General features: G+C 53.1%; 9 protein-coding genes across 9 annotated transcripts in view; 6 read left to right on the top strand and 3 right to left on the bottom strand.

Moving 5' to 3' along the window:
- P152DRAFT_504877 (dynactin p62) overlaps positions 1 to 1,597 on the bottom strand; it is a gene marked incomplete at both ends in the record, with an annotated part of 1,961 nt that extends 364 nt beyond the window's left edge. Inside the window, 2 exons of the mRNA XM_033682399.1 lie at positions 28 to 1,213; positions 1,302 to 1,597. Of these exons, the coding sequence (XP_033537742.1) occupies positions 28 to 1,213; positions 1,302 to 1,597 (1,482 nt within the window). The remainder of the gene's footprint in view (positions 1 to 27; positions 1,214 to 1,301) is intronic.
- A 289-nt stretch (positions 1,598 to 1,886) lies between these two features.
- Positions 1,887 to 3,005, top strand: P152DRAFT_388588 (S-adenosyl-L-methionine-dependent methyltransferase; the record flags this gene model as incomplete). The annotated part of the gene is made up of 2 exons (XM_033675936.1): positions 1,887 to 2,099; positions 2,154 to 3,005. 2 exons carry the CDS (start codon positions 1,887 to 1,889, stop codon positions 3,003 to 3,005), a joined length of 1,065 nt encoding a protein of 354 aa, XP_033537743.1.
- A 259-nt stretch (positions 3,006 to 3,264) lies between these two features.
- Positions 3,265 to 4,289, top strand: P152DRAFT_110850 (uncharacterized protein). Its single transcript, XM_033673627.1, has 3 exons — positions 3,265 to 3,704; positions 3,762 to 3,861; positions 3,921 to 4,289. The coding sequence occupies exons 1-3, from the start codon at positions 3,524 to 3,526 to the stop codon at positions 4,192 to 4,194; spliced, it is 555 nt and encodes a 184-aa protein (XP_033537744.1). The 5' UTR covers positions 3,265 to 3,523; the 3' UTR covers positions 4,195 to 4,289.
- Positions 4,290 to 4,961: 672 nt separating this feature from the next.
- Positions 4,962 to 6,114, top strand: P152DRAFT_389148 (NADH-cytochrome b5 reductase 1; the record flags this gene model as incomplete). Its single annotated transcript, XM_033675968.1, has 4 exons — positions 4,962 to 5,127; positions 5,191 to 5,272; positions 5,323 to 5,870; positions 5,894 to 6,114. The coding sequence occupies 4 exons, from the start codon at positions 4,962 to 4,964 to the stop codon at positions 6,112 to 6,114; spliced, it is 1,017 nt and encodes a 338-aa protein (XP_033537745.1).
- Positions 6,115 to 8,442: 2,328 nt separating this feature from the next.
- P152DRAFT_470165 (uncharacterized protein) lies at positions 8,443 to 11,235 on the top strand (the record flags this gene model as incomplete). Its single annotated transcript, XM_033680945.1, has 1 exon — positions 8,443 to 11,235. The coding sequence occupies one exon, from the start codon at positions 8,443 to 8,445 to the stop codon at positions 11,233 to 11,235; it is 2,793 nt and encodes a 930-aa protein (XP_033537746.1).
- Positions 11,236 to 11,491: 256 nt separating this feature from the next.
- On the bottom strand, positions 11,492 to 12,373 carry P152DRAFT_478697 (mitochondrial ribosomal protein L31). Its single transcript, XM_033681675.1, has 3 exons — positions 12,275 to 12,373; positions 11,948 to 12,177; positions 11,492 to 11,870 (listed from the first exon to the last, which is right to left on the bottom strand). Exons 1-3 carry the CDS (start codon positions 12,322 to 12,324, stop codon positions 11,818 to 11,820), a joined length of 333 nt encoding a protein of 110 aa, XP_033537747.1. The 5' UTR covers positions 12,325 to 12,373; the 3' UTR covers positions 11,492 to 11,817.
- A 178-nt stretch (positions 12,374 to 12,551) lies between these two features.
- Positions 12,552 to 13,155, top strand: P152DRAFT_470167 (trafficking protein-like protein particle complex subunit 2; the record flags this gene model as incomplete). Its single annotated transcript, XM_033680946.1, has 2 exons — positions 12,552 to 12,736; positions 12,825 to 13,155. The coding sequence occupies 2 exons, from the start codon at positions 12,552 to 12,554 to the stop codon at positions 13,153 to 13,155; spliced, it is 516 nt and encodes a 171-aa protein (XP_033537748.1).
- Positions 13,156 to 13,799: 644 nt separating this feature from the next.
- On the bottom strand, positions 13,800 to 15,711 carry P152DRAFT_111164 (uncharacterized protein). Its single transcript, XM_033673628.1, has 3 exons — positions 15,486 to 15,711; positions 15,353 to 15,405; positions 13,800 to 15,281 (listed from the first exon to the last, which is right to left on the bottom strand). Exon 3 carries the CDS (start codon positions 15,269 to 15,271, stop codon positions 13,913 to 13,915), a length of 1,359 nt encoding a protein of 452 aa, XP_033537749.1. The 5' UTR covers positions 15,272 to 15,281; positions 15,353 to 15,405; positions 15,486 to 15,711; the 3' UTR covers positions 13,800 to 13,912.
- Positions 15,712 to 16,307: 596 nt separating this feature from the next.
- Positions 16,308 to 18,314, top strand: P152DRAFT_111181 (uncharacterized protein). Its single transcript, XM_033673629.1, has 3 exons — positions 16,308 to 16,324; positions 16,377 to 16,531; positions 16,613 to 18,314. Exon 3 carries the CDS (start codon positions 16,643 to 16,645, stop codon positions 18,044 to 18,046), a length of 1,404 nt encoding a protein of 467 aa, XP_033537750.1. The 5' UTR covers positions 16,308 to 16,324; positions 16,377 to 16,531; positions 16,613 to 16,642; the 3' UTR covers positions 18,047 to 18,314.
- Positions 18,315 to 19,135: the final 821 nt, after the last annotated feature.

Consider the following 19,135-nt stretch of genomic DNA (forward strand, 5'->3'; position numbering starts at 1 on the left):
CTCCCCCCCCAACGCCTCATCCCAAACATCCGTGTTCGCCCCCACCTCGAACTGCGGACACAGGATCGTCACCCGCGACCCCGCGCCGTGCCGACCCCGGAGCGCGCTCGGCGCCGCGAGGTGCACGCGGATGGAGTCGTAGAGTGGGTTGGTGAGGGTCAGGAGGTAGTGCGTTGTGGTGAGCGGGCGGAGGGCGAATGGGGAGGAGGGCGAGAGCGCGGGGAGCGCGAGCGTGGGCGAGGAGAAGGTGGTAAGCAGAGTGGATGTCGGGCGGCCGGCTGCGGACGTCCCTGGAGGCGGCATCGTCGAAGGGGAGGCCAGCGGCTTGATCGACAGCTTCGGTAGGTTTTGTAGGGCCAGCAGCTTGATCTTCGATCGCACGCTCGTCACCTTCCCTTCCGGTTTCGCTAAGATCTGCCGGCACGCGCCGCAGCGCTTCGCGCGCTTGGTACGTAGCAGGGGGCTGATGGGGCGCAGATCGTCGACGGCGCGGGCGTGGCGGTTCGTGGCGTCGAGGCGCTGCGAGACGCTGGCGTGGGTGTCCCAGGCGGTGGTCTGCATCGCGCGGATGGTGGCATCGTCGGCAGCTTCGGCGGCGGCGTCGTAAATGAGGAGGCCTTCCTCAGGGGTGGCGGCTTCACGCATCGGGGAGGGGCCGGATTCGGGCGCGCGCGAGCGGATGGAGGAGCCGTACATGTGGAGGAGGCGGGCGATGGAGCTGGGGGAGCCGGGGCCAAGTTCGCTGGCGGATGTGGACGTGGTGCCGGGGAGGAGGGCGGCGTCGCTGGTGCTGAGTTGGTGTTTGTAGAAGGCGAGGAGGTGGTGATAGCGGTCTTGGGGGTCGGGGGTACGGGCGGAGGGGGGTTCGGGCGAAGAGGACGTGGAGGTGTCAGAGGTGGGAGAGGGGAGGTCGTCGAGGTGGTGCGTGGTAGGGGGGTCGGAGCGCTTGAGGGAGGAGGAGGGTTTGCGGTCGCGGGGCGGGCGGGGGAGGCCGCCGTTGAGGGTCTTGGCGAGTTGGCCGGTGATGTTGGAGGGCCGGGGGAAGGTGATGCCGATGTCAAGGGTGGACCAGGCGCAGTAGGGGCAGTGGAGGATGTAGGGGCCGCCGAACTTGTTGGCGGGTTTGTCGTCGGGAGGGGGGTCGGGTTGTTCGAGGGAGTTGACGGAGAGGGGGGAGGTGCAAATGGGGCAGTTGAAGCAGTTGCGGGAACATCTGTAGCGGTTAGGAGGCGGTTGATATGTGGGAGAGAAAAGACCTTGGGAGGAGAGGAGCGATGGGACGGTAGGAAGCTAACCATTACCTATGACCTTCTTGCTTGATAGTGCTGCTCGGGGCCTCGAAGAGACAGTTCGGGCAGTACCAGCAGATGACTTCTTCCGTCACGCATCGTGGGCACCGCATTTCATGACACTCTGTACAGTATAGCAAATGCTCAATCGGATACAGCGAGAAATTGGATCGCCGCGAGCGCGGGTCGAAGGTTCGTTCATCTTCGTCCTGGGCGGATTGTGGCTCTTGTGAGACACGCTTTTCTTGGGTGGACGTGTTGTCGGCGCAGGAACACGCGTAGTACGTGTACGGGAAGGAGACGGACATGTTTAATCAGGTATGGAGAGATTGAGGAAGAGGGGGGAAAGAGTAGCTGGTAAGTGATAAATGATAGTAAGGGCGAGATGAGACCTGATGGAGCTCTCCACGCCAAGAGATATAGGGCTGGACGACATTCAATGGAGCTGGACAATATCATCAGGACTTCGGCGAATCGTCCGGTATTAATGATTGTTCATTGCCCATTATACCTTTCATGTACAATTGCAATATAATGCCTCAATCATGAACCGGTAACTCCGTAACACATCAAATCTTCCATATAAAAAGTGTCACTATGATCAGGAAACCACCCCTCTTCCGCCTTCGACCTGCGGCTCTCCATGTGAGAGGATATGCCGTCCAAACCCCAGGGGCACCGACTCTCCAGGTCTTCGATCGACACACGAAATGGCAGCAAAAGGAGCGAGCAGCACAGGACGTGGAAACGAGTCGGAAGGTCGACTACCTGAGAGATGAGGTTGCATTTCGTCTATGTGAGCGATTGCTGGTGAGTATATACGATTCTGAAGCTATGAGGAACATCGGCTTATATTCCCTTCAGGATATCAACCGTAACTACGATAAAGTCCTCGATCTTGGAGCCAACGCCTGCCACATCGCCAAGGCCCTCACCCGTCCAAACCCCGATGCCGATTCACTCCGCCCCGTCTCCGAGCCGATCGCAGCGCGAATCAAACATCTCGTCGCAGCCGAATCATCAGCGTCGATGCTCTACCGGGACGACTCCCTCCCGTTCAACTCCGAAATCTCTATCACCCGCGACGTGCTCCAGGACGAAGAATCCCTCCCGTATCCCGCGAACACCTTCGACGCCGTGCTCAGCGCATCTAGCCTCCACTGGATCAACGACCTCCCCAGCGTCCTCACGCAAATCAACCACGTCCTGAAACCGGACGCCCCGTTCCTCGGCGTCATGTTCGGCGGCGACACGCTCTTCGAGCTGCGCACGTCGCTCCAGCTCGCCTCGCTGGACCGCCTGGGCGGCATCAGCACGCACACCTCCCCACTCGCGGACGTCCGCGACATCGGCGGGCTGCTGCAGCGCGCCGGGTTCCGGCTCCTAACCGTGGACGTGGATGATCTAGTCGTTGACTTTCCGGACGTGTACGCGCTCATGGAAGAGCTGCAGGCGATGGGCGAGCAGAACGCGGTGCGGATGCGGAGTGGGGGGCCACTGAGCCGGGACGTGCTGTTGGCGGCAGACGGGATTTATAAGGAGATGCATGGGAATGAAGACGGGAGTATCCCGGCGACGTTTCGGTTGATTTATATGATTGGGTGGAAGGAGGGGGAGGGGCAGCAGCGGCCGTTGGAGAGAGGGAGTGGGATGGTGAGTATTAAGGATGTGTTGGAGGGGAAGACAGCGGCGCCGAAGGGTGGGGAGCGGAAGTAGTGAGAGCAATGGTTTGCTAAAGTCGAATGGTTCAAGAAGGAAGGCTTCTTTCATGATCTGGATGAGGGGTAGGAGGTTGACAAAGGAGTCCGCATGATCGGAACTTTGTTAACAGAGATCAGTATCTATCCGACGGGAGAGGATGCGGCCTACGAAGCCATCTCTCGCACAGATCAAACAGTCTGGAAGACGAGGCAGGAAGGCATTAGAATCATTGCAGATCGGCGTCCAAAAAGAGCCTGGAAGTATGGCCCGTATTAGGACTAAAGAGAAGCTGTGGAAAAGAGATGAGTGAATCAAAGGCACCTAAAGGTATGGCCTTTGCTGGTTCAAATCATTCACTCCTCCACAGTCGTGAATTAATCCATCTGGACTGACTGCGTGGAGATCTCGTCTCATCTTCCATGTAGACAAACAATCAACAACAACATTCCCCCTATCTTCAACTTTTCCTACAACACATCTTCAACCCACACTTCCTGTCTTATTTTCGAACATCATCTACACGAGAAGTCGAAATGAAGCTCAATTTCATCCTGCGATTCTCCATCATGGCCATCAGGGCCCTCGCCCGCCTCCACGCCCCTCTAAGTCCCACCGGCTTCACCCCCTGGTTCCGGCTGAACGTCTCTCAACCCACCAGCACCTCTACCCCATCGTTTCCCCCCTCTCCAACCCAACCCGGGACGGCGTTATTCTGTACGTACCAGCACCATATACCCTTCAGCTTCGACATCATCTCTAACCACATCCTAGGCTTTACCTACTACCGTGTCCAAACCGGCGACACGTGCGCTCTGATTGCCGCGAAGATGAACCATACCTTTACACTAGAGGAGTTCTACCGATTGAATCCGTAAGTAGACTGAGTGGCCTCCACGATGGAGCACGGAAAGGCTAATGCTGGAATTTTAGGACCGTGGGGTCGAATTGCGAGAGTCTTTGGCTTGGGTACTGGGTTTGCGTGAATGGGATCACCATGAAGGGGTTGGTTGCGTCGGCCGTGGACTCGACGATGACTCCGAAAGCGAGGGGATCGTTTACTAGATCTTCGCGCTTTGTCCCTACTGGCCATGTCTCGAGTGCTCAGCCGCGGGGGACTGCGGTCTCATTCGCGCCGCTTCGTTCGACGACAGAGACTGAGTTTGAGACGAGGACGACGACGCTTGTTACGGTTATTGTAGTCTGAGCGTCGACTGCTGGGCTTGGATGATGAGAGTTCATGTAATTCAGCTGGTTTGGGACTAAAAGCTTGGGGGGTCGTGAACAGAATGAGACGAGGCAGATACATGTACATTAACCATTACCGGATTGTATCAATATGAAGTTGTACTTTTGACGGACAAGAAGAGGACTGGAATACCGCTTTCGAACGCTTATGGCAACGAACCGAGTAGTCCTAGACTTCGCAACCAGCCTTGATTGCACATCGTGCGTTACTATCATACCTATTGCACCAGTTGGGACTATATGCCGAATAGTATGTATCGTGCAGAAGGCAGGTCCTATCCCCTCTCTATTTCCTGGGCATTGGGAGAAGTAGAAGAATAAAATGCCCGTATCTGGAAAGAATATCCGCTGGAAAAATATCCCCATGATGATAGGAATAAGATCTGAATATTAGATGTAAAAGGGGCGTTAATTACCGCATCAGGTAATGTGGACCGATCCTCACCCGATCCCGACAGGAAATCCCGCGGTCCGCTTCCGTTCCGCTTCGCTGAATTCTGACATCCTGACCTCGAATTTATCGATTGTGGATTTGTGGTAAGCTTTCCTGAACCGCACCAGAACAAACATTGCGGCACCCCGGGCTCGGTCGGACCGTCATCAAAGCATCAATCTGACTTCAACTTTCGTCATCCTCTATCCTCCCTTCATCCCAATCCCTCCACGGTCATTCAGGAGTCTTCCTATCACCACTGCGAGATCGCTGCCTCATAAATTCCGTGCACAATGTCTGGTCCGCTCCCTAGCAACGTCCTCGCGACGCAGTACGTCCAGGGCGTGTATATCCCCTCCGCGCTCCTCATCGTTGGAACCGCCATTATGAAGAAGGAATGGGTGCCGTACGCAGTGGCCCTCGCCGTTGTTCTAGGCGGATGGAAGGTCTTCTCCAACAGTAAGAGTTACTTCCACATGTGAAAACCTACGAGACGAAAAATGCTGATGCGATTGGTGGCAGGGCAACGAAAAGTGCTGAAGCCCGCCGAGTTCCAGCGGTTCTCGCTAAAGGAAAAGACGATATTGTCGCATAACACCGCGATGTATGCTCCCCCTCAAATATCTTCCCGAGCAGTTCATTAACCATCCATAGCTACCGCTTCTCCCTCCCCAACCCCTCCGACATCCTCGGCCTCCCCATAGGCCAACACATCTCCCTCAACGCCACCATCGACGGCAAAGCCGTTACCCGCTCCTACACCCCGATCTCCAGCGACTGGCAACCCGGCCACTTCGACCTGCTGATCAAATCCTACCCGACCGGCAACATCTCGAAGCACGTCGCAGGGCTCCGTATCGGCGATACCATGTCCGTACGCGGCCCCAAGGGCGCCATGGTCTACACGCCGAACATGGTGCGCGAGTTCGGTATGATCGCCGGCGGCACGGGGATCACGCCGATGTTGCAGATTATCCGGGCGATCATTCGCGGGCGGCCGGCGAACGGGGGGGAGGATCGGACGAAGGTGAGCTTGGTGTTTGCGAATGTGAATCCGGAGGATATTCTGCTGAAGGAGGATTTGGATGCGTTGGTGGCGGAGGATGAGGGGTTTAAGGTGTATTATGTGTTGAATAATCCGCCGGAGGGATGGAATGGGGGAGTTGGGTTCGTTACGCCGGAGATGATCAAGGTGAGTTTCAGTTCCTTATGCCCGACTCGCTAGAGTATATTGGCGGCCTATTTCCTACGGAAGATGTTGCTAGTTGGATTGCATTCGCTGACATTGTAAATCAGGCTCGCCTTCCTGCCCCTGCCCCGGACGTCAAGGTCCTCGTCTGCGGACCTCCTCCTATGGTTTCCGCCATGAAGAAGGCCACCGAGAGTCTGGGCTACCAGAAAGCCAAGCCCGTGAGCCGTCTGGAAGATCAGGTCTTCTGCTTCTGATCGGCGGCGTTAAATACAATAGACCATTCCTCCGGTCATACATGTACAGCGGTGGAAATTTAAGCGCACAGATCCGGAAATTGCATTGGCATGGTGGGAGATATGCTCTAATGACATAGAGATTCTAAGCGTTGGGGTGTCATACACGATAAACGAGGGTATTCCTTCAAAATTCCCTGGATTCAGTCTAGAAGTCGTGCTTCGCAGCGAAGTTTTAGACGCCAATTTACGAAGTTCTAGATGTGGGATATGGCATCGATGAGTTGGACGTACGTTTTGGGCTTCATTGTTTCAGAGTCTCCATGCATGTCTCCATGCCCATAAACTGGGTTGGGCATTCAGTCTTATTCGAGGTGTATGTGCCAATTTCCTTGTTGTCCGGAAACGTTGCGTATCATACTGGATTGACAACGTCCGCAAAAGGTCATGGTGTAAAACACATGCCTCCAATCCTAATGGTCAACATACTCCTAGGGTTTAGTTCGAAACGGAACAGTAGGCAGAGGGACAGTACTATAGTATGTCTCCACTAACATTGGTTTCTGCGAGTGTTGAGGGCCCCTGCTCCACGGAGATATCGACAATGTATCTCGCGAAATCTCTCGCAGCATTCGATGGCGAAACAAGCCAATACCTTGCACGCTACGGAGGCGTTTAAAGTAGTCGTCCTCGATACCGGTATTGTGCACTCTGCTTGCCTAATCGTTTGTTCTCGGTCTCGCCACAATGGCCATTGTTTGCTAATGCCAAAACCCACAGTCCGGTAATCCGGACATTTTCACCTGCGGTATCACTCACCCGTGCATATCGATTCTTTTCCACGTGTACTGGAATCCTGAGCCTCGGTTTCTTGGGAGTGACAGCAAACACCCCACCAGTGCATTGGAGTCGCCGAGTAGTCGATCCGGGATCGAAAGCTAGGAATAGAACATTTCTGCCGGCGAGAATTCTTGCAGGAGCAGCTGCCCAAGCGTCCAATCCTGTAAACGACCAGCACGGAGAAGAATGACGATCATCGCATCAGCATTTCATAATTACCCAGGAAGATCGACAACATCGGGCACGATTGACGAGATCTAAGGCCCCAACTACCAATAGGCAACAGTCCAAGAGAATGAGTAAAGGGGAAATCGCCACTTAAAAGGAATATCGACAACTGAAGTAAGTACTTGGGTTTGGTAATATAAGAACGCCACGCTCGAAAAACATAACCAGACATTATCAATTGATGACTGGGTGGTGGCAAGGGAGCGCCCTGTGGGATTAGCGCACTCTCCAGTATATCAGGGCTGGGTAGATACGCGAACTGCCAACTACCTGGGATAAAGCATAAAAATACGCTGATCGGGCATTGATTCTGTCCGAGTTCATGCCGATGCTTGCCCAAGCCTTGCCTGTTGGTCTGGTTGCTTGGCTCGAGGAGATGTTTCTGCCCATTGCAGGTGAATACAGTGTACATGCAACGTGGAATAAGTAATTCAGACCGAAACGCCGGATTTATACGATGATTAATTCCCTGGGCATCGACACCGGTTAAACACACAACGACGTGGTGGCGTTTATAAAGTCTCGGCCGGTCAAAGAGTCCAGCTTCGCCGTGGCGGGCCGTTTTCCATGTCATCATCCGATTCTTCCCCAATTCTCCCCCACCCGCCGGTCAAGGAACTCAACTCTCTTCAAAACCTTTCCACCAGTCCACCACATAGTTATCCGACCTTGCATGAAAAAAGCATCGAGTTTCCATTCCTAGACAGCCTCATCCTTCCAATCTCCATCTTCGCTGCATTTTATCACAATATTTGGTACACCTTTCCGCTACACCCTCCCACCAGGTCCCTTCTCATTCGTCCCTTCGGTTCGCCCCTCTGCAAGGCTCTATTAGATCTTGGCCAACTTGGATTGACCCTGAGTTTGGTCCCTTACCTGCTCGCTATCGTCGTCATAGCCGGACATCAAACAGCACACTCGTGGTTGCAATTCGGGGTCTACTCCACTCACCGGGAGGCTCTGTTGACCAGTTGGCAGTTGACCGACCGACCTCATCGCAACCCTCCATTGTGGGATTGTGCACCCTCTCGACAGGTATGTATAGGCCGATATATCCCCTTCGTCGACCATCTCCCCTCCCTCAGAATCTGCAGCTCAACCCCTCATGACATACCTACCACTTGGAGACGTCGTTCAACTGACGCATCCACCATGACTACCAGCGTGGTACTACACGCCCGAGAGGGACTTTTTGGATATCCAGGCGGGAGGAATATATTCACTCCTGGCTGGGAGTTACCACCCCACACTTCCTGTCCGACGGTAAAGGGAACGCTCACAATGGACTCTCGTTACTATCGACCGCCGTCACCGCGACGACTTGTCGCTCCAGGCCGTGCCACCACGGGCAACTTTGACAGTCACGATGGATACCATACGATCGCTCGAAGCCCTCGGGAGTACACCCCACGATCAAGCGCGGAAAGAGTTGGCGCAACTGGCGGTGTGACCCCTCTATCATCCGAAACTTACGTCACGCCTTCCCATCGGTCAAGTGCTTATAACTATGCGGGACGTCCTCGACGAGACTCGGAGCAGACGCGAGGCAGTCGACCACAGGTGATTCAATCGTCTCGCAACCGGCCCCCGAGCCCCATCCACGGTTCGTATGAACGGGACAGCTACAGCCAACCCGGGTCCACAGCTCCCAGGAGAGACCACTCGAGGCTCGTGGACGAACGGGATCTCGAACGCCATGATTACCGCAGCCGCGAGCCTCGAGAGCGGGGCCGGTACCCGCCATCCAATCGTTCGCGCGAGGTCGACGAGGCGAGTTACTCGTACACTGACCCGGCTGGCATGTTCCGCGATACGGAACCATCATGGAGGCCGAGACGAGGTAGCCCGGAGGGTCGGAGAGAGCGGCCGATAAGTATGGCTGATGCGTATCCGGCGCCGCGATCGTCCGTTAGAGACTTAGGTCCGCCACCGTCGAGTCGGGGACTCGATAAGCTTAATGACGGGATCCATCGGACCGGCAGCCTTGCTGATCGGACAAAGCACGCACGTGACCTCGATCCTGAGTATTTATACCGTGACGGGGAAAGGGAATCGTTTGCTCCACCGCCCAGGGCAAGCACTGCCTATGTCCCTCAACAAATCATCCAACGACAGAATACATTTGAAGAGCCCCCCTATCCTCCATCGGACTACGAGTCCCGACGTGAACCCCGGCCAGTATCTCGCTATGTAGACGAGGCGATCCAGACCCGTGGATTCGGAATCCGCGCGGGCAGCCTCGACCGCCACAGCGCTGAGCGCGGGCGCAGCCTAGAACGAGAAACCACCTTCCCCGTCGAGGAACCCGCCATCGAGCAGCCTCAACTCCAGGATTTCATCCCCGATGCCGGGAAAGGCGCCCGGAGAGACTACGATCGCCGGGATCGCGGCCCGGATGACTATCGCGATAACGAACGCCATGAGCGGTCGAGCCTTCGCGATGGGGTGGAGAGGGGCCTTCCTGCCGTCGCGGCCGCCACCGCTGCCTACGGCGTGAGCGAGGCGATCGATCGCAAATTGAAAGATCATCAATATGACAGCCGCGACGAGCGACCTCGGGAGACTCGAGCGCTACCACGAGATGACCGCGATGACCGCGATGAGCGGCCACGTGAGATTCGACCGCCTCCACGAGTAGACCGTGACGAACGGCCACGGGAGATTCGACCACCGCCACGAGATGACCGCGATGAGCGGCTACGGGAGACTCGACCGCCACCCCGAGATGACCGTGACGAACGACTACGGGAAATTCGTCCACCGCCTCGAGATGACCGTGACGAACTACCGCGGGAGACTCGACCGCCACCACGAGACGATCGCGTGCGCGACGACCGGCCAAAAGAAGACCGATCCCGCCGTCCCAGACACGACAGCCCACCCGAAAACGAACCCCATGAGCGTCATATGGCCGCTGGTCTCGATGCCCACGACATTGACGAACGCCGCACCGAACGTAAAGACAAGCCCGCCCGCGAGCTCACCGCCGAAGAAGACTACCTTCAGCGCGTGGAACGCGAACGGGAGCTGACTCGTCAACGCGATACGCACCGTGACTCGGACGACTCGGACAGGGAAAGGGATCGGCGGCGGCGGGAGCGGGAGCGGGAGCGCGAACGGGATCGGGGCGGAGATCGGGACCGGGATCGAGATCGAGAGCGCGAACGCCACCGACGAAGTTCCGACTCCGACGACGCCAAACCCCGCATGCTCGAAGGCCCGCCCACGTCCCGCGAGCTGCGACCGCTCAGCCCCGGCCACACGGAAGGCTCACGAGATCCCTCGGAGACGCGGCTACGGATCGTGGAGCCGCCGAAGAACGACCGGGAGACGACCCCACCCCCTCGATCGATCCTGAAGGCGCCGACGCAGAAGTTCCCGGAGGACCCCAACCCAATCCGGGAGGGGGTGGCGCCACTGAAGGACGCGACGAAGGCGGGGGTGCCGGCGGGGGCGCGGTGGACGAAGATCGATCGGCGGCTGGTGAATCCGGAGGCGTTGGAGGAGTCGAAGGTACGGTATGAGGAGCGGCAGGACTGCGTGATTGTGTTGAAGGTGCTGTCGAAAGAGGAGATTCAGCATTTGGCGAATCGGACGAAGGAACTGAGAGGTAGGCGTGGGATATTTCGTTCCCCTTTTACATCGTTTGAGTCGTTCTCTTCGTTTTCTTTTGATACTGCTGCGTCTGGTTCTTCTTCTTCCGCTTCTGGTTCTGTCGAGTCCAAGCACGTGGACGATGGGGATGACGAATCTCCACCACGCGCGTTATCTTCCCGCCCAACCGTCGAGATCAGTCCTCGACCGCGGCGGGAGGATGGATCGGACTCTCTTGTATGGACGGTGGAACTTGCGGAAGAACAAAATCAGCTTCCTTCTCGGTTGCAGATTGCTCGCGGTTTTCTCGGATCAACACTGACTGGATTTCCGGACGAAGAATCGAGAGACAGAGATAGACATCGTCATGATCGACGACATGAGAGGAAGGATCGAGATGAAGATTCTGATGAGAATGGGCGGGAGCGGGAGCGAGATAGGCATGAGTCGTCGAGGCATAAGTCCAAGGATGATCGGTGAACGGCGAGCGGGTGACGATCGACTAGGAGGTGGATGAGTGTTGAGCGTGGTGCAAGAGTTTTGTGAACATTGTCATTTATTTGAGCGTTTAGTATTTAGTACGATAGGAGACGCTAGCGTTCTGGATATGGAATGGGAACGATACCATCATGGTCGTAAGATAGGGAGTTAGAGACTTGGCGATATTTTGGTAGCAAAATGCGGTAATGTTTCGCTTAGTCTAAATATGTAGAAGAATTCAAGATATCAGACAACACTATTGGATCTACGGTTGGATCTGGGTCATAGATCCATCATATATTCCCGTGAGGATACTCTACATAGCATTTGAACTAACAGTCGCACATTTCGCTATATCATTAGGAATTGTGACCCCTCACCCATTTCTTGGTCCTTGAACGTTTGCTTTGTTCGATTGGTAAGTGATCATACATGTTGATATACATGATGCGGTTTAACCATTCCTACTTTGGCTCCAAACCAACGCTGTGCACCAGAATCTCATCCCCAAGCGCCATGACTCCTCGCAATGCATCTAATAATCTCGACGCATCCACCATCCAAGAGTAATCCCCTATTCTCTTAGAAACCCGGCGGATTCAACCTCTGGCTCACCCTCGTCCATTTCGGCAGCTCTGTTCAAATGTCAGCATAGCTCACTCCACACCTTCCCATTGACCACGATCCATATCTCAGCCAGGAGAACACTCACTATGAATTCCCTTCCTATATTTCTTCACCTTCTTATCGAACATGGTGTATTTATCCTTCGCCAACATCTCCGCCTCCGTCGGCATCTCCTCCTTCCATCGCTCGACCGCGGCAACGGGCTTGCCCAGCTTCTGCAGCGCGGCGTCGACGGTGGCAACGACCTTGTCGACGTGCTTCAGGCGTTGGCGATGGCGGTATTTTTGCGGGCGGGAGAGACGGTAGGGGATTTTCCTGGGATGGGTTAGTGGTTGATATGGGAGTCTGTGGTGGATGGATGAATGCGATGAGGGGGAAAGAGGTGGTGTCGGGGGTGGGAATGGGAATTTACCAAAGGAGACCTCCAAAAAGGGGCCCTGATGGACGGAACGCGCCGAACATGGTGAGTTGGATGGGATATGGGTTGCGGCGTGCAGCAATTGAAGATTCGTGATGCGGAACAGCGGAAGATATAAAGTTGAATTCGGAGGCTTGGAATTGGTGCGGAACTTCCCGTGTCTATTGTGGAGACGTGAACAACAACACCAACGCCCATTTGATATCAACTTGATATCCTCCAACCATCGCACCTAAATCGCATAGCATTAGTGCTAGGGCGGACAGTGATCATGTCCTATTACTTTGCCATTATTGGCACCAAAGACAATCCCCTTTTCGAACACGAGTTCGGAACCTCGAGACAAGGCGGTGACGGCGTTGCGCGATTCCGTGAAGATGCGAGGCATATGAACCAGTTCATCGTGCACAGTAGTCTAGATATCGTAGAAGAGGTGCAGTGGGGAGGCGGGCAGATGTATGACTCCCTATTCCGATCCTTTACAAGCTGTCTCTTTGTTGGAACGAACCCGTCGTCACCATAGATCTGACCTGACGTCCTATAGGTATCTCAAACACGTCGACTCTTTCCGCAACTCCCACGTCTTCTCCTTCATCACCGGCGGCAACGTCAAATTCATGCTCCTCGTCGCTCCCGACACGCATAACGCGTCGCGCGCCTCGTCCGCATCGACAGCGCGAAGCTCGACCTATGGCCAGGTCAGCACGTACAACCCGACCGCTCCGTCCACCGAAGAACCCATCCGGAACTTCTTCATTGAGGTGTACGACGCTTGGTTGAAGACGATCATGAGTCCGTTTTACCAGGTCAATATGCCTGTGAAGAGTCCGGTGTTTCGGGGACGGGTTGCCGGGGCAGCGAAGAAGTATTTGTGATGGGTGGATGGCTAGCAATAGGTCCAGCTTTGATTTGTCTTGCGTTAAGTTCCCGCGAGCCGGTCGCTGCTGGCGATATTACACCCTTTTCCAAAAAACTTGAGTTGGCCTTAGCAATCCGACTTATGACACGCTTCCGGGAGGCACAGGGCTGTGGTAAGACCAAAGCCTTTTTTGGCCCTCCATTCAACACTATACTAACACTGGCACTCTTAGACGACCAAAACGTGGTGGCTAGGTTGTTCATACATTCCCCCGGGGTAATATGAGAACAGACATCCCGTTTAATGGGCTCTGCAATAGCTAAGAACCCCTGCGCCAGTTCTTGGAAGCGCCGATGCGTCAGGATGAAATTCGAATGATGCGGGTTCAGGCCATTGTCCTAGCCACTACCGATGATACCAGAATTAACTCAAGTCATCAATTACCTCTGTGGTTATTATGCTTGATGCGATGCGGTGTCAATTACCCCTCTAAACCGCATATCGTGGGACAACAGCCAAGTTGCTACCATAGCCGGCCACCGGGCTAATAACGAACTGGATACATCCTTTTCGATGCTAGCAGGACGAGATTTATGGCCGTGGTAAGACAGCTCTTCCACCTACTTCATCGAATAAGATCTCGCACTCCGACCTGAACCATCATAGCTTCACTCCTCTGCATTTTATTACATCATACAAGATGTCATCATTAATGGCCGTACGAGCAATCCAGGGTGATGTAGCTTGTAATTCTTAAGCAATACCAGCGGCTATTATTCCTGACGAATACTGGTGTCGACCGAGCCTAAGCGCCTAACACCTGCAATCTCGCCAAGTGTTTTCCGTACCTTCTCTACCCCAGCAGCGTAGACGAGAACACTGTACACGCCCACGCCTTCTTTGTTAAAAAACTCCACGCAATTGGTATCGAGCAGGGAGCTGTGTATGGACAAATAATCCAAGTCCAATTCACGTAGGGTCTTGATCACGTCGCCCCAGGGGTTGATTTCATCCTTAGCATCTCCAGCGGGGTAGGTGGAGAGAATTCGGAAAAAGATTAGAGTGAGCGACCGAAGAGTCTTTTTATGGCTTCGGAGGAAGGCCACGAAGGGGTCCAGGTTGGCTGAACACTCTGTCAAGCAGAGGGATTTCAGTGGAGGCAGCTCGGAACTGTGTTCGGCCAGACGGAGTAGCGTGCCATCGCAGATCTCCTTTCCGGAAAAGCCAAGCGATAATTCCGTCAAATTCGGCGCCAGATCGATAAGTTGCGTAGGCAGTGAGGACGGTTGGTAGGGCTTCGGGCTCGTTATTATGGCCTTCAGGTCCAGCGACAGCTTTTGCAGATTCCGAAACTGTTCCGATAGGCCGAGGGGGATGCTACCAATGATCGAATCATGATCGACATAGAAATTATTGTAATAATCACCCCTCTCAAAATCGATTGAGAATGCATGAAGCTCCACAGCGCTTTTTGAAACGGCACTCAAAACTACATAGAGGGTGTAATCGACCACCGAAGATCGGTCAAGGTACGGGCTTTTAAACGGGTCGTAACGCCATCCACCTTTGCCATATTCGCGATCTAGGGCCTGCGTAAATCGGTTCACTCCCCATGGAGCTGGCTTCCATCGCATTGCGGCTGGTCCAACAATACTGACAGATCTGCAATTGCGAAGGTTCAGCATTGCTTTGTCCAGCAGCAAAGCGACATCGTCAGGGATTTTTGGTTTTAGTTCACGTGGCCATATTCCAGGGTTGAGCGGAAGGGTGGCCACCTTGTCAAGGGCGATTCGACGGAGCGAAATATCCAGACTGGAAACACAGGGTCCAAGAATGGGGTGTTGTGAGATATCAACGAGGCATTGCAAGCTGTCCTCGCCTAGGAAATGGGATCTTTTTTGGAAGTACCGATTGATGAAGAGAGGCCAACTTGCATCTCGGAGGCTCCGGCACGACAAGCGAGTTGCGAACAGAGTGTCGACGGATTCATCGAGAAGGCCAGCCCAGTCAACGACTATGATCAGCAGTTCGGATGGAAGGGACAATAGAGAAACCACTGTTGATTGTCTTGAGTCCCTACTGGATAGCCTCTTTGATAACCTAGCAAGCATCTTTGACCGTCTGGAACGCATGTTTGATTCTCTAGTATTGATGTTAGTCTCATCCGAAATATATCAATATATTAACCAGACACAAGCCAGAGATTGACTGACAACTAATCGTCTCCTGCGTAGAGGCTAGTCTCAAATATGAGATCATCTATGGTCTAGAAGGCAGGAGAAAGGATGAGAAGCTCATCATCTAGACCGGTAGGTAACTCTCTTGGTCTTGAATGAAATCAATCACCTTGTGCTCATTCAGACGTTGAAGTGTCAAATAAGATGGTCCACGACGTGTAGCAAGAGTAGCTTCAGTGATTGGGCAGTTAAGGTAGGTATGTTCCGCACTGTCGCTTCAAGTAATACAAATATTCAACCTGAGCTAAAACAGGAAACGATCACGGTGAGCATAGCGCTCCAATTCAGTTCTGACTATTTGTTCAATTAGCTTCGACGAAGGGTGTGAGGAGTTGACATCGAGGTTGAACCGAATACGAACGAGGCGGAGCTTCGAAATGAGACATGGTACCGTATCACGTGGCAACTCCTGAATTGACCCCTTTTGCTGATATTCCATCTTCAGGGTCAAGGAAGAACGCCTACCAAAGTCCAAAGCAGCGCTATCTAGAAGCTGAGATTTCTCGGCACCACTAGGAACATTATGGGGATGGCGGCAGTACCTTAGCTTCAGCACTTTCGTCATGTATGCGCATTCCGGCGATAAAGTATTCATTAAGTATTGTGTACTGTGTCACAGAATATCTGTGTTTCTTGGCGTTTCCCCACAGCTTCATTCCGTATTCGATTCTATCCCTATTCTTTCCCTTCTTAGGGAAAAGATCACCATTGTAAACCATATAAAATAGCTGCAGGAACAGCCTGTTTTCGTAGGATCCGGCTCTTCAGGATCAAGGTTAATCTATCTACGCTCTTTTGGAATCTAACGGTGTTTTCCCACTGTGTCGCTGCATTAATCACCTGATTGAGCGAAACCGCTATTTATCTCACATACTGCGGCCGATTCATTTAATCGTAGAATATATTCCTGCGGGATCAGTATCTTCCAGCTAGTACAAAGTACCTTAAGTAAGAGGACTTACCACGTAACCGCAATTCTGAGAGCTAAATATCTTATTAGGATCTACCCTATCGTATACTCTGAGGGGTGGGAGAAATTAATGATTCTTTCCCTTTGACCTCCTGCTCCAGTGTGCGGAAAACGATTCATCAACTTGCTAAGCTGGAAGAAGTATAAAGGGGACGAGGTTCGACATCTCGAGGGTACGCTTTAAGGTCATCAATTTTTCCACCCATCCGGAAGCACTCAGATGGCAACGCTTCATTTGGTGATGATCCGCGACTAACAGTCCGAAGGAATTCAGACCTCTATACACGTCAACCAGCATGGCGACCCTATTATCCCTGCCACCAGAACTGTTTTTAGAGTTCTTCGAACACATCGACTGGTCCGACACGCCGTCGTCGCTTCTATCGATTCGGGCATCTTGCCGTGCTCTGCGAGACGTCAGCTGGGACGCCTTCGCAGATAATTACTTCAAGCATCGAACCCATCTCGTGAACGAGGACAGCATTCAATGCTTGATTGATATATCTAAGCATCCTCACCTATGTGAGGCTGTTGAATCGCTCTCTTTTCCCATTACTCGAATCGTCGCCCGGAAGAAAGATCGCGTAGAGGGGATGTATGCAAATCAAAAATTTCGAAGGTCTTGCGGCAAGGACACAATGCTCTTATCCTATGCCATGTCCAATCTTCCGAGCGTGACAGAAATTTTCATTATCGCAGAAGAGGAAAATACTGAAGAGGAGGACGCCGAAGAGGAAGACACCGAAGAGGAAGAAGCAGAAGAGGAAGAAACTGGGGATAAAGAAACTGAGGAGGAACTCGAAAATAAAGAAGCTGAAGAGTTACGACGTCGTGAAAATAGGAGATCTGGTGGCAAACATCGACTCGCCCTAGCGTTGAAAGAAGACAACCTGAAGTTCAACACCGTGTATAGGCTCTCAGACGCACCAGCAAAAGAGGGGGATAATCACTGGGCATACACTTTTAATGTTATCAGCTCGGCGCTCAGCCTGAACGCAATTGAGCTTCATACATTCAACATTTTTATATTCAACAAAGCCGAAGCTGGTCTCCCCATCGACTGTTTAAAACTTCCTCCTGACATACAGACAGGCTTATCAGGGGCATTCTTCGAATTGGGGTCCTTGAATTTGGACCTGGATAATCTGGGCGGTAACGGGTTTTACAACAGCTACCCGATTCTGACCAATTTTGACCTTTTAACTCAATTCGTCGGACTTGCACCACGCCTCAAGACATTATGCCTCCGCTTCCAGACACACCACGGAGACTGTGCCAGCCTTTTTTCTCACATGGCTGAGCACCTGCACCTGCCCGAACTGATCTCTCTCGAGTTGGGAAAGTTCTCTGGCTCGACGGACAGTCTGCTGAAATTTCTTCACAAACACAAGGGTGTCCTGAAGGAGGTGGCATTGAATGAATTCAACATTCTTGAAGAACAAGTCGACGACACTTTTCACAGTACAGGCGGCTGGATGTCGGTTGTACGGGACCTTGAGGAGTTCGGCGTGAGTTTCCTCATACTTAAAGACTGCTTGGTAAATGCCCAGTTTATTCTGTTTAAGCAAGAGGATGGCACGGTTGAGGAGTCGTTCGCGTTAGAATCATATACAGATGCTTTGAAACAGAGCCCAGAAGGTTATCGAAGGAGGCTCAAGGCTATTCAAGGGACACGAACCGAGCCCAACTTCCACTATTGATTAGTAGGATTTGCATCCATAGCTTTGCAATTCAAAGTGTACAATCACAGTACTTTGCACGCCTTCAGGAAAGCTTTCCCGCATATCCATACTATCAAAGCCTGGAATAACAAAGCTTCATCCTCATCCGTCCAGCGAGGGCAAAAATTTAGTCTGAGGCATAAATATTCCCCTGCTGACAAGGATATGCGAAAAACGCATAGTCACGCGATGGTAACCCTTATTCATCTCGTTTGCCTATGGTTCTCCATCTCTGGCTTTAGGGCATCGGATTATGGCGAATGACCCATCCGAAAAGGGCGGTGGGCGTGCGAAAGCTGCGAAGGACTTAGCCCCCGCAAGAGACAGCGACGTCAGTAGAAGATAGGCTTAATAATGAGAAGTAGCTATAAAGGTTCAAAGGCCGGTAGCTGGAAGGCTTCCTGCAATAACCCTTGGTAGTAACAACGAGGCCTCGCGAGGTCTTAAAAGGAGCTTCCGAAGATAATATCGTGACAGGAGCTACAACAACTTTTTGAAGAAGATGAAGCCGTCTGATGAGCATGATCAGGATACCCAGTTTATGCAATTTTACAACGCTAGTAAGAATTGGGCTGGCGCTGGGGACAAATCTCCTTTTGAGGACAAATCTCACCAGCCATCCTCAGAATCGGGTGGGAAAATTTCAGCAGTCTTTGGAGAATACTGTCACGATTCGCTTTCAGAGGCGGGCACCCTATCACCCATTTTGGGCACCCCCCCCCACCCATTGTGGGCAGCCCCATCACCCGTTTTGGGCACCCGACCACCCATTGTGGGCACCTACGACTACCCGCTTTAGGCAGACCCTATCCCCCGTTTTGGCTTAGCCGCTCGTTGCGGTGGGACAGAGCCACAGAGTGGTCGAGAGCCGTGTAAGCGGGAAAGTGTGCCCAAAAGTCGTGGTACGGGGTGCCCAAAATGGGTAATAGGGTGCCCGCGCCATAGGAATGTCGTCAAAATAAGTCACGTGCTCTATGACCGCTTCTAAATGGACCAATCAGAGCGCAGAAATTTGAAATCACGTGCAAAGGGTGTAGGATGAGCCTTTGGAGGGGTGTAGGTGGATCA

The sequence above is a fragment of the Eremomyces bilateralis genome (assembly GCF_010015585.1).
Source record: "Eremomyces bilateralis CBS 781.70 unplaced genomic scaffold P152scaffold_2, whole genome shotgun sequence".
NCBI classification, from domain to species: domain Eukaryota; kingdom Fungi; phylum Ascomycota; class Dothideomycetes; order Eremomycetales; family Eremomycetaceae; genus Eremomyces; species Eremomyces bilateralis.

Bases quoted from the DNA above. Each gene is read 5' to 3' on its own strand.
- P152DRAFT_111181 (XM_033673629.1), top strand. From the start codon at position 16,643: ATGGCGACCCTATTATCCCTGCCACCAGAACTGTTTTTAGAGTTCTTC.
- P152DRAFT_478697 (XM_033681675.1), bottom strand. From the start codon at position 12,324: ATGTTCGGCGCGTTCCGTCCATCAGGGCCCCTTTTTGGAGGTCTCCTT. The intron at 12,178-12,274 runs GTAAATTCCCAT...AACCCATCCCAG, and splicing joins CTTTTTGGAGGTCTCCTTTG to GAAAATCCCCTACCGTCTCT. The intron at 11,871-11,947 runs GTGAGTGTTCTC...ACATTTGAACAG, and splicing joins ATATAGGAAGGGAATTCATA to AGCTGCCGAAATGGACGAGG.
- P152DRAFT_110850 (XM_033673627.1), top strand. From the start codon at position 3,524: ATGAAGCTCAATTTCATCCTGCGATTCTCCATCATGGCCATCAGGGCC. The intron at 3,705-3,761 runs GTACGTACCAGC...ACCACATCCTAG, and splicing joins ACCCGGGACGGCGTTATTCT to GCTTTACCTACTACCGTGTC. The intron at 3,862-3,920 runs GTAAGTAGACTG...CTGGAATTTTAG, and splicing joins GAGTTCTACCGATTGAATCC to GACCGTGGGGTCGAATTGCG.
- P152DRAFT_111164 (XM_033673628.1), bottom strand. From the start codon at position 15,271: ATGCGTTCCAGACGGTCAAAGATGCTTGCTAGGTTATCAAAGAGGCTA.